The sequence below is a fragment of the Balaenoptera ricei genome, chromosome 7 (assembly GCF_028023285.1).
Source record: "Balaenoptera ricei isolate mBalRic1 chromosome 7, mBalRic1.hap2, whole genome shotgun sequence".
NCBI classification, from domain to species: domain Eukaryota; kingdom Metazoa; phylum Chordata; class Mammalia; order Artiodactyla; family Balaenopteridae; genus Balaenoptera; species Balaenoptera ricei.
This window is the reverse complement of record NC_082645.1, coordinates 92,547,968-92,560,512: the sequence shown is the minus strand read 5'-3', so window position 1 is coordinate 92,560,512 and position 12,545 is coordinate 92,547,968. Positions and strand designations below refer to the sequence as shown.

General features: G+C 41.5%; 1 protein-coding gene across 6 annotated transcripts in view; it reads left to right on the top strand.

Annotated features, from left to right (window-relative positions):
* Positions 1-12,545, top strand: part of KLF7 (KLF transcription factor 7) — a 111,817-nt gene that overhangs the window by 89,388 nt on the left and 9,884 nt on the right. For all 6 annotated transcript variants that reach the window (XR_009504279.1, XR_009504278.1, XR_009504277.1 and 3 more), the window contains one exon: positions 4,398-4,521. Coding sequence is in view for 2 of the 6 variants with exons in the window: in XM_059928546.1 (XP_059784529.1) it covers positions 4,398-4,521 (124 nt within the window). In the remaining 4 variants the exon portion in view is untranslated. The remainder of the gene's footprint in view (positions 1-4,397; positions 4,522-12,545) is intronic.

Below are 12,545 nucleotides of genomic sequence, written 5' to 3'. Positions count from 1 at the left end.
GTACATTTATATAATTCATGAATAAATCTACATGTATTGGAGGTACATGTTCAAAAGGTAATGGTGACAATATATTTTGATCAATCAAATGTGATGATTGTGATGTAGGAAGAGTTACTCTGTAAGAAACTAAAAAAAAAAATGCCACACTGCTTTAGACCACATTCCATTTCAGAGGCCATTTTGTGGGGAAGCATGAATTTGTGCCATGATTCAGCCTTGCTAAATGTCAGTCCTGTTTCTCAAGCATCCTTAACTCTCCTTAAGAGCCCTCATATGGCTATAAATCTTTTTACACCTGATTAGACCTACTATCACGTCTGACGTGACACATACTCCCCCAGGGAAATGTTTCCTGGGGTTAATAACTTCCAGAAAGGAAAAGTAGTTCTTGATGTTCCCCCTAAAATTCAGAGGATTCTGAAGAGCATCTTCTACTGCGGGCCCTGTGAACCGTGCAGGCACTGTCGTGCTCTCCTGTACATCCTCTTTGTCACGTGCTCGCCTTCATTCACACACTCCTTCAGGACTTGAGTCCTGATGTTTGAAGCCTGTCTCCCATCTGCCTGTCTCACAGACACCTCTCTTGAACATTTTTGTTCACTCTTGAGATGCAGTGAGCCAAATGCTGGGCATTCTAGGTGCCGCAAGTGTAGCGTGGGTCAGGGGTATGACATTTTCTGTTTTATACCCAGGAATAGGACCTGGAGTGGAGCAAGGAGAGAAGGGAGGGTGAGGCAGATGAGCTGATTTTGCATGAATCTGCTCAGTTATTACTGAACTGCCTTTTTTATTTCTTTCTTTCTCCCTCCCTCCCTCCTTCCCTTCTTCTCTATCTCCCACTCTCTTTCTTTTCCTCCCTCCCTGCCTCCCTCCCTTCCTTCCTTCCTTCCTTCCTTTCTCCCACAACCCTTTCGCCCCCTGTCTTTTTTTTCTAAAAGACTTTGTTTTCTTTTATAAAGAAAGCCGTTCTTTTCTAGAGAAGGAAACCCAAACCTTTCATAAAATGAGCAGAAATCCTCAGATACGGTGTTAGGATAAAAACTAATGCGTTGTGGGTGTAGGTTGTTCTGCCCCCAAGATCCAGCAGTCAGGTGTTGGTGTCTGGGGGATGTAATCTTGGCCATGCAAAGTACTGATGGAAGAATTTCACTGACTTGAGGGTAGATATTAGTTTGTGGAAGTGGGTACAGAACCCAGAAACTAGGCCAGCCTAACCACACTATTTGTGAGCTTTAGATAGGAAATTGTATTCCCAATTCTTTGTATTTTTTCCTGTCCCTCTAATTTCTGAACTCTCCCTGTTTCAGGCACTACTCCTTCATTTGGCTGAGTTCTTTCTTGGTTATTTTAAATTTCTTATTAGTGAGTATTTGCGGAAATGGCAACTGGTAGGTCAATTAATCAGGAGCTAGAAAAATAACTTGATGAATCACCGTAGTATAACTTGGCTAAACGAGCAGGGCACAGAGGGTCTTGTCCTTAGTGTTATTCTGTATAGCACCTGCTGCAAGCAGGAAACAATGTTAGGTGACACGATTCAGAGCTAAGTCAAGCTGTTTGTAGTTTCTGTCTGTGCAGTGGCAAAAGGGACACAGCCACTGGAAGGACACTGAAATAGCTACTGGGAAGAGGATGGTTGGTTTGTGCCAGGAATTAACAGAGCATCTACATTATTTTCTGGGAAATAACTAAATCCTTGATATTATTTGTCAGAATAAAACAGAACAAAACTGGCTAAAAAAAATTCAGCAAGGGGAAAAGCAAACACTTGGAAGTTTTTTAAAAAAATACCCAAAGACATCTACTTTCATCTCCCTCATTTTCTCTCTGTCCTTCCTGTGTCCTTCAGAATGTGGTTGCCTATGATGAACGGGTCTGTTCGATTGTGGGATTGATTTTGGGGACTGGATGTCTCTGCTTGTTGCTGTAGGATGTCATGGGATTTCCAGATGCCTTGTTGCATTTGGGGTATGCTTGGTACCCAAGGTTCCAGGACCCTCCAATTTTACTTGCATTTGAAGGCCTTTGGGGGTGGAGGGTATTTTGAATTTCTGAAGTCTTTGGTGCCTCATTCTCCGTTTCTTGTTGTTGTTTGTGCCAGATATCCTTGAAGTAACAGAGCCTCGTGGGTGATCAATAACATTAAGTAAATGATGCCAACAGGCCTCTCTGAGAGGGCACTTCTCTCTCCTACTTGGGTCTCTTATTTCCCCTTCAGCATCCCACTCATTCAGAGCAGATCTAAAGAGCACAGTTTTTCTGGTCCATTCTCCATCAGTATACTGAGAAAATACTTAAAACTTAAAAAGACTCTCTGTTTTCCAATATTTAGTTTGCCCAGAGTGACTCCAAACCCAGCTGTCTGGAGCCTGGGCCCTGGAAGTTTGTACTGACGGCCAGTGAGACCTGTCTCCTCAGCAGCCTCTGAGAATATAGGCGAACGGAGAGGAAAGGGGGTTCAGATTAATTGAACATTTACCTTGTGCCAGGCTCTGGAAATGCCTTATACACAACAACTTATGTGAACCTCACGATAAACACAGGCATCTCACCCCCATTTGACAGATAAGGACACTGAGGCCTGGTGTCTGCAACGAATGAATAAGATCCCAGGTGTGCTAACTCCAAAGCTGACTTGACCCCTCCACTCTTCACCTTCTCTGCAGCAGGCGCATTTTTCCAAAATTGTGGCTTTAAGGATCCAGAAGGTGAACTTTTAACACCGCTCAGTGATTCTTTTTTTTTTTTTTTTTCTGGTTTCCAAAACTGAATGGGTTTCCTCCTGTGCTTCTGGCCCTCCTTCATGTCCTCTTGGTTCGATTGAAAAGAAATGCCTGTGTTTCTCATTCCTCTTCTCCATGGGTTTTACAGAGCAGCAGCCCACTAGGGCACCAATTTAATGAAATGAAATTTTCAATCATGTTTGGTTCAATTCTAGGTGATACAAATAAAGGATCGTGAATGCTTTGTAGTTAGGTTCAAAGGGAAGGAAAAAGGTGGAAAGAAGAAAGTGGGTCAAGTATAGTACCTGGGCAATGTCTCCTTAAGTGCTGCCTAGTGAAGGTTGAGCTATTAAAAATGGAGAAATAATGGGGCAGCCGTACTACTTTGGCACTTGTGTATCTGGAAATTTCAGGTTTGGCGGTTTATAATACTTACCTATACCAGGCGTTGTTCTAATTTATATATAGTACATATGTATATTAATTTATCCTCTCCAAACCCTTTAAGGTACATATCTCTAAGAAAACAGAGGCACAGAGATGTTGATTAACTTGCCCAAGGATAGACAGTTAAGGGCAGAACCAAAAGTTGAGCCTAGGAAGGTTGGCTTCAGAGCTGTTGACTGCTATGCTAACCAGCCTCTCAGTTACAGGGCTCAGTAACTCTCATGATTTCAAAGATCATTTTTCTTCTTATTAGAACCAGCCCACCATACAGTTGGAAGGGTAAATATTTGTCATGTTTGAAGACAGACGTTGATGGGTTAAAAAAAAAGGTCTTAGGAAAAGTCATGTACTTTCTCTTCCATATTCCTCCATCTGTATTTACTGTGCGAAAAGGTCACTTGAGCACAGAGCTCGAATTTCGTGCTTCTAAGCAGCTTCACCGTGGCTGAACCCTTGCTCTACAAATTGACTTTAAAAATATTTTGTAATAATGTGTATCACGCTCAAATATGAACGCTCTGGAGTCATTAAGTGATGAGCTTCTTAAATAGGACTTTTGCAACTGTATTTTACATAAATGCCGGGAATCGTTAAGTGATTTTTGTTTTACTCTCAAATCGTAGCCTTTCCTCGTGACTGTCCATCCACTTACATTTACTGGAAGGAACTGGGGTTCTGGGAGACCTGAGCTCTTTGCCTTGTCAGTCAGCTGCCTGGCTACAGTGTGTGGTAGGAGGGAAGAGAGGGGAGAAGACTAAAAAGGCCAAAATGGTAAATTACTGTAGGTTCTGGAGAAAAATAGAATTAGAAGCATTTGTGGTTCAGATGAAAATAGCACATTTCCTTTCTGCTTGGAGTCGGGGGAAGGGGGTCAAAGTGCTCCAGGGAATAGAAAATAAATAAAAATTGATCCCTCACCAGTTGAAGGAAATGCTCTGACTCTGGGAACTGAAATGACAGCTCCAGATTTGAAGATCTTGTGAAACCACTTTTGAAGGTTAAAAAATAAAATAAAATAAAATAACAACAAGAAAAACACCAGGAGACTAAAAAAAAAAAAAAAAAAAGAAAAAAAAATGTGACATACTGTGTTAGGAAATGCAGTCTTTCAAGAATGATTTCACAGCCCTTTTCCAAGACTGTAGAATAGGTAGCAGACCCTGATCAGGTGTGTGCCCGTTTTGTTCCTGTCGCTGACCATGGTCATTCCATCTCTTCTTGCAGGTGAGAAGCCTTATAAGTGCTCATGGGAAGGGTGTGAGTGGCGTTTTGCACGAAGCGATGAGCTCACAAGGCACTACAGGAAACACACAGGTGCAAAGCCCTTTAAATGCAACCACTGCGACAGGTAAAGAAACTTAGAAGCTGCTGGGATGGGGAAGGGAGATGCTGAAATGGGTGGGAGGGGGCGCTGGTCGTGTGCTCTTGGGTTTATCACAAGCCTCTCTTGCAGAGACTCAGGCCTGGGAATGCCTTTTACTTCTCCATGGAGAAAACCAATTAGATAAGTGTGCCTCCTTGCATGTAACCAAGAGATGATATGAATTCTTGGGTCAGTTACATAAGTATTTAATGAGCACCAGAGCTGTGATAGTCACTGGGTATCAATAAGACATAGCTCCTACCCTCAAGGGGATGATGTGACAGATAATTTTAGTATAATAGGAAAAGTGATAGGGTAGAGAATGGTCACCTGTAGCTTCTGATCTTTTTATTAACATCAATACTATTTTTCCTCATCCTTAGTAACGTGAAAGAATAGAAAGCCTGCTTAATGGAGGGAAGGTTAGTTATAAGGCTTTCCTTTAAAGCACTATTAGAAATGAATTTGCTGAAGAGAGTTCCCATCCTTTGAGGGGCCTGAACCATCCTTTCTTCTTTGAAAATAGGTACAAAGGTCTAAAAGTTGGTGAGGCTTTGAGAACTTATCCTATAATTCAATTTCAAACCTTCAGCATTTGATAGTGGAAGAAAGAGCACGTAGCAGCAGATACTACGCAAGTAATAGTATCTGACAGCCCTGGCATTATCAACCAATAAACCCCAAAATGGAGACTCTGCAGGCCAAGGTGAAGGCAGGATTAGGTTTAGACATAATCAAATAATGGGCTTGCATCTGAGCGTGTTAGCCTTCTAATCCTATTTCTGTGTTTAAAAGGAAGCTTAAGAAAATTAACCATCTTTTTAATGCACTACTAAAGGTCTTGGTTATGATGAGAAAAATGCTTCTAATACGATAAAAGCCCTGAAAGCCTCAGGGTTCCCCGGCTCAGCCAGCAGTTCGCAGGCTGGCAGGAGGGGTGTGCAGGATGTCTGCAGAGGCCTGGCTCTCCGTCGGAGGAAATGCGATGGTTTTCACATCCTGCCCCCCTCATCACTGTGCCGGCACCTCCCTCACCAGACCTTCCTCTGGAGTAGTGCCTGTTTGTTTGGAGAGCAGGGCAAGAGTGGCCAGATCTCATGGGTGGCCAGTTGGCTTGGAGCTCCTTTAAGATGCTTATAAAGGAGCATTCAGGTTTTTCCTCCTTTTTTTTTTTTTCCTTTTTCCTGAAGAGGCTATTTTCCTCTTATCTTCATTCTTGAAGAACTAAATAAAGCCCCCCATGCCTCCTGGAGCCCAAAGATAACCTCCCACCCCAGGGCTGAGGAAGTACATTCCATGAAGCTGTTGTCTCTCATTCCCTTGGAGCTCTCTTCTGCTACCTAAAAACACAACCTGTTTTTTCATTTCTATCCCATTACCTCAAAGTCCCCCTAAATGTATGTGAATCAGCAGCTGTTCTTCTACAGATTATATTTCAGTGATGTTTCTCCTTATTTGATATCTTCTCTCGACTCCCATCCCAAGTTCATTCCTCTCTAACCCTGGCTACTAATAAAGAAGTTATATGGATGGTGACTCTTTGACCACAGTCCTTTGAGGAAGAGCCTTATATCAGTGGGGATGAAGAGGATCCTTTGTGAGTTATCAAAGTGTGGTGGTAGTAGGTACACACGAGTCGCCTTGCCCTGTAGGGCGGTGAGGCTATTCCTTGGAGGTGGTGCGCTATGGATGGCCATGATCCGGGGAAATTGCCCGAGTTAGTATTCCTCTCTTTAGGTCCACCGAGTTCCTAAGCAGTATGCAACTGTCCAGCACTTGACACATTAGGATTAAAGCTGACCATTTGTGTGGTTTATATGGAGAAATATTTCAAACCGACTGGATATTTCAGTGAAGGAGATGTCAGGGATGGGTAATTTGGTTAGTCTTTTGCTTTATTTTCCTCATTGAAATATACTCTGGTTTCTGGAGTTAGAAATTTGAGGAGCAGGTGGTACAGATTCTGTGACGTGGTATTTGGGGGAGCTGGTGAGTAGCTCAGCGTCCTGTGACATGGGCCAAGAGTCAGTGCATTTCAACAGGGTCAGAAATCAGGGGGAAGAGTCTCATTCGTGTCTCCTGACAGGCAGCACCTTGTACTTTAGTTGCAGGAATTAAGCTAAGAATAGAGCAGGTCTGGGAGGTGGCGCGGGGAGTTGGAGTGGTCCCAAAGCCTATGGAAGGAAAGCCTGGAGTGACCGCGGACTTGGCATTCCTTAGAAGACTTTACCTTCAGAAACAGAGGGCATCTGTAGCCCTTAGCAGGACACTGAATCCTATTGGTCCCAAAGGGTGTATGAGCCCAAGAAACCTATCTCTTGCCTCGTATAATTTAGCAATCAGACCACCCTACTTAGAGGCTGAACTAGGATTAGGGTTTCTTGTCCTTAAAGCAGGTACCAAGTCTAACTTATACTTTTATTTTGCCTGAAGGGTAGATTAAAAATACATGAGTTTTTGTTTGTTTTGCTAACATTTAAAATTGCTAAGTGCCACAGAAATCTCTATTCCTGGCTTTGTCTGAAAAACTCGGAAGATCTGGTAACGGTGGGCTCACATTCCCACGTGGCCGTGATTTTCTGGCGCTGAAGAATCATCACTACCTTTCAGTGATGGCCCTGTGGTCACTCATTTCTCACTGTCCCTCCTCCCCCACCACAGTCTCCCCAGTGAGAAGGCAGAGCATCAATCGCCGTGTATCATCACACTTCTCGTTATGTCCTCTCAATCCATGCCTTATCAGAAGTGGAATCACATAGTTTAACTGTGTGTTTCTTACACTTCACCCATTGCACCCATTTACTTTATCTGCCTGGCCCCTGAAGACATTGGGTTTTGTGACCTCTGGCTTCAGGTTTGGGTTAGAGGAGAAAGCAGTGAGGTGGCTCTGCCATTTTCTTACCGTCAAATTCAACAGTGCAGCCCACTCAGTGATCAGCTGCTTACAGGGCTGAATCTTGTTTCCCAGCCCATAGAGCATGAGTCTGCTGATGGTGGTAGTCAGGGCTGTTTCCACAAGTGCTCATATGCAGATACAATCCAGGGAGACTGCTCCCGGGGTAGTACCTCCAAGATCCTGGGAAGTTTAGAGGAGGCATTTTGATCTTTGATCTCTAAGTTAGCTCAGTCAGTAAGAGGTGGTGACAAATACCAACCCCTATCTGGCCCTTCAGTGCCCTGGAGGATTGCTATCAGCTTAATGCCCATGTGACTTTAGTGGGCCTTTTTCATAAGCAGCAGAAACTACAATAGGGGTTTGACTAGTTCTCTGTAATGAACAAATTTCAATCATTAAGGACCTTCTTATTCAAGGTCATCTGACTGCTGTAGAGTCACAAATACCCTCTGGGGGTATATTACCCTTACAATTATTTGATTCTGCATTTCTAGATGCTGAGTTTATTACTTTTTACTTTACTATTCCTATGTGGAACTCAGTAAGTATAAATTAATAAATATAAATTAATCATGACTAAGTATCTTGCTGGTGTACTGGATTTAAATAAAACCTCAGTGGTGAGGGACCTAGTCTAATTTTTTTTTTAATGTCTTTATTGGAGTATAATTGCTTTACAATGGTTTGTTAGTTTCTGCTTCATAACAAAGTGAATCAGCTGTACATACACATATATCCCCATATCTCTTCGCTTTGCATCTCCCTCCCACCCTCCCTATCCCACCCCTCTAGGTGGTCACAAAGCACCGAGCTGATCTCCCTGTGCTATGTGGCTGCTTCCCACTAGTTATCTATTTTACATTTGGTAGTGTATATATGTCAATGCCACTCTCTCACTTCGTCCCAGCTTACCCTTCCCACTCCCCATGTCCTCAAGTCCGTTCTCTACGTCTGCGTCTTTATTCCTGTCCTGCCCCTAGGTTCTTCAGAACCTTTTTTTTTTTTTTTTTAGATTCCATATATATATATGCTGGCATATGGTATTTGTTTTTCTCTTTCTGACTCACTTCACTCTGTATGACAGACTCTAGGTCCATCCACCTCACTACAAATAACTCAATTTTGTTTCTTTTATGGCTGAGTAATATTCCATTGTATATATGTGCCACATCTTCTTTATCCGTTCATCCAATGATGGACACTTAGGTTGCTTCCGTGTCCTGGCTATTGTAAATAGAGCTGCAGTGAACATTGTGGTACATGACTCTTTTTGAATTATGGATTTCCCAGGGTATATGCCCAGTAGTGGGATTGCTGGGTCATATGGTAGTTCTATTTTTAGTTTTTTAATGAACCTCCATACTGTTCTCCATAGTGGCTGTATCAATTTACATTCCTACCAACAGTGCAAGAGGGTTCCCTTTTCTCCACACCCTCTCCAGCATTTATTGTTTATAGATTTTTTGATGGTGGCCATTCTGACCAGTGTGAGGTGATGCCTCACCTCACATGGAGGCAAGAATATACAATGGAGAAAAGACAGCCTCTTCAATAATATTGTGATGATCATATGTTTTTCTCCTTCCATTTGTTAATATGGTTTATCACATTGATTGATCTGTGTATATTGAAGAATCCTTGCATTCCTGGGATAAATCCCACTTGATCATGTTGTATGATCCTTTTAATATGCTGTTGGATTCTGTTTGCTAGTATTTTGTTGAGGATTTTTGCATCTATGTTCATCAGAGATATTGGCCCGTAGTTTTCTTTCTTTGTGACATCTTTGTCTGGTTTTGGTATCAGAGTGATGGTGGCCTCGTAGAATGAGTTTGGGAGTGTTCCTCCCTCTGCTACATTTTGGAAGAGTTTGAGAAGGATAGGTGTTAGCTCTTTTCTAAATGTTTGATAGACTTCACCTGTGAAACCATCTGGTCCTGGGCTTTTGTTTGTTGGAAGACTTTTCATCAGAGTCTCAACTTCAGTGCTTGTGATTGGTCTGTTTATATTTTCTGTTTCTTCCTGGTTCAGTCTCAGAAGGTTGTGCTTTTCTAAGAATTTGTCCATTTCTTCCAGGTTGTCCATTTTATTGGCATAGAGTTGCTTGTAGTAATCTCTCATGATCCTTTATTTCTGCAGTGTAAATTGTTACTTCTCCTTTTTCATTTCTAATTCTGTTGAATTGAGTCTTCTCCCTTTTTTTCTTGATGAGTCTGGCTAATGGTTTATCAATTTTGTTTATCTTCTCAAAGAGCCAGCTTTTAGTTCTATTGATCTTTGCTATCGTTTCCTTCGTTTATTTTTCATTTATTTCTGATCTGATCTTTATGATTTCTTTCCTTCTGCTAACTTTTGGGGTTTTTTTGTTCTTCTTTCTCTAATTGTTTTAGGTGTAAGGTTAGGTTGTTTATTTGAGATGTTTCTTGTTTCTTGAGGTAGGATTGTATTGCTATAAACTTCCCTCTTAGAACTGCTTTTGCTGCATCCCATAGGTTTTGGGTCGTAGTGTTCTGATTGTCATTTGTTTCTAGGTATTTTTTGATTTCCTCTTTGATTTCTTCAGTGATCTCTTGGTTATTTAGTAGTGTATTGTTTAGCCTCCATGTGTTTGTATTTTTTACAGATTTTTTCCTGTAATTGATATCTAGTCTCATGACATTGTAGTCGGAAAAGATACTTGATACGATTTCAATTTTCTTAAATTTACCAAGGCTTGATTTGTGACCCAAGGTATGATCTATTCTGGAGAATGTTCCATGAGCACTTGAGAAGAAAGTGTATCCTGTTGTTTTTTGTTGGAATGTCCTATAAATATCAATTAAGTCCACCTTGTTTAATGTATCATTTAAAGTTTGTGTTTCCTTATTTATTTTCATTTTGGATGATCTGTCCATTTGTGAAAGTGGGGTGTTCAAGTCCCCTACTCTGATTGTGTTACAGTTGATTTCCCCTTTTATGGCTGCTAGCATTTGCCTTATGTATTGAGGTGCTCCTATGTTGGGTGCATAAATATTTACAATTGTTATATCTTCTTCTTGGATTGATCGCTTGATCATTATGTAGTGTCCTTCTTTGTCTCTTTTAATAGTCTTTATTTTAAAGTCTATTTTGTCTGATATGAGTATTGCTACTCCAGCTTTCTTTTAATTTCCATTTGCATGGAATATCTTTTTCCATCCCCTCACTTTCAGTCTGTATGTGTCCCTAGGTCTGAAGTGGGTCTCTTGTAGACAGCATATATATGGGTCTTGTTTTTGTATCCATTCAGCCAGTCTATGTCTTTTGGTTGGAGCATTTAATCCATTTACATTTAAAGTAATTATTGATACGTATGTTCCTATTACCATTTTCTTAATTGTTTTGGGTTTGTTATTGTAGGTCTTTTCCTTCTCTTGTGTTTCCTGCCTAGAGAAGTTCCTTTAGCATTTGTTGTAAAGCTGGTTTGGTGGTGCTGAATTCTCTTAGCTTTTGCTTGTCTGAAAAGCTTTTGATTTCTCTGTCAAATCTGAATGAGATCCTTGCTGTGTAGAGTAATCTTGGTTGTCGGTTTTTCACTTTTATCACTTTAAATGTGTCCTGCCACCCCCTTCTGGCTTGAAGAGTTTCTGCTGAAAGATCAGCTGTTAACCTATGGGGATTCCCTTGTGTGTTATTTGTTGTTTTTCCCTTGCTGCTTTTAATATTTTTTCTTTGTATTTAATTTTTGATAGTTTGATTAATACGTGTCTTGGCGTGTTTCTCCTTGGCTTTATCCTGTATGGGACTCTCTGTGCTTCCTGGACTTGATTGACTATTTCCTTTCCCATAGTAGGGAAGTTTTCAACTATAATCTTTTCAAATATTTTCTCGGTCCCTTTCTTTTTCTCTTCTTCTTCTGGGACCCCTATAATTCGAATGTTGGTGCATTTAATGTTGTCCCAGAGGTCTCTGAGACTGTCCTCAATTCTTTTCATTCTCTTTTCTTTATCCTGCTCTATGGTGATTATTTCCACTCTTTTATCTTCCAGGTCACTTATCCGTTCTTCTGCCTCATTTATTCTGCTATTGATTCCTTCTAGAGAATTTTTAATTTCATTTATTGTGTTGTTCATCATTGTTTGTTTGCTCTTTAGTTCTTCTAGATCCTTCTTAAACATTTCTTGTATTTTCTGCATTCTATTTTCAAGATTTTGGATCATCTTTACTATCATTACTCTGAATTCTTTTTCAGGTAGACTGCCTATTTCCTCTTCATTTGTTTGGTCTGATGGGTTTTTACCTTGCTCCTTCATCTGCTGTGTGCTTCTCTCTCTTCTGATTTTGCTTAACTTACTGTGTTTGGGGTCTCCTTTTCACAGGCTGCAGGTTCATAGTTCCCGTTGTTTTTGGTGTCTGCCCCCAGTGGCTAAGGTTGGTTCAGTGGGTTGTGTAGGCTTCCTGGTGGAGGGGACTGGTGCCTGTGTTCTGGTGGATGAGGCTAGGTCTTGTCTTTCTGGTGGGCAGGACCATGTCCGGGGGTGTGTTTTGGGGTGTCTGTGAACTTATTATGATTTTAGGCAGCCTTTCTGCTGATGGGTGGGGTTGTGTTCCTGTCTTGCTAGTTGTTTGGCATAGGGTGTCTAGCACTGTAGCTTGCTGGTCGTTGAGTGGAGCTGCATCTTAGTGTTGAGATGGAGATCTCTGGGAGAGCTTTCGCTGTTTTATATTGTGTGGACCCGGGAGGTCTCTGGTGGACCAGTGTCCTAAACTTGGCTCTCCCACCTCAGAGGCACAGGCCTGACACCTGGCCGGAGCACCAAGACCCTGTCAGCCATACAGCAGTGAAAATCTGCAATCTTTTCCTCTACGATCAGGAACAAGACAAGGATGCCTCCTCTTAACTACTTCTATTCATATAGCACCGGAAGTCCTTTTTGGACAGAAAGGTCTTGCTCCTGGATTGTCATAATGACTTGATGATGATCAGTTAACCAAAATTTGACTTATTCAGGAAGTCCGGAGTGCAGTCCTGTAAAAGTTATATCCTAGGGCAAGTTATTGAACTTCTCTGTATATCAATTCCTCATCTTCTTCAACTGTTTTATAAAAATGTTAGCCACCCCTCTTCAGATTTATGGTTTTCAGTAACACCGTC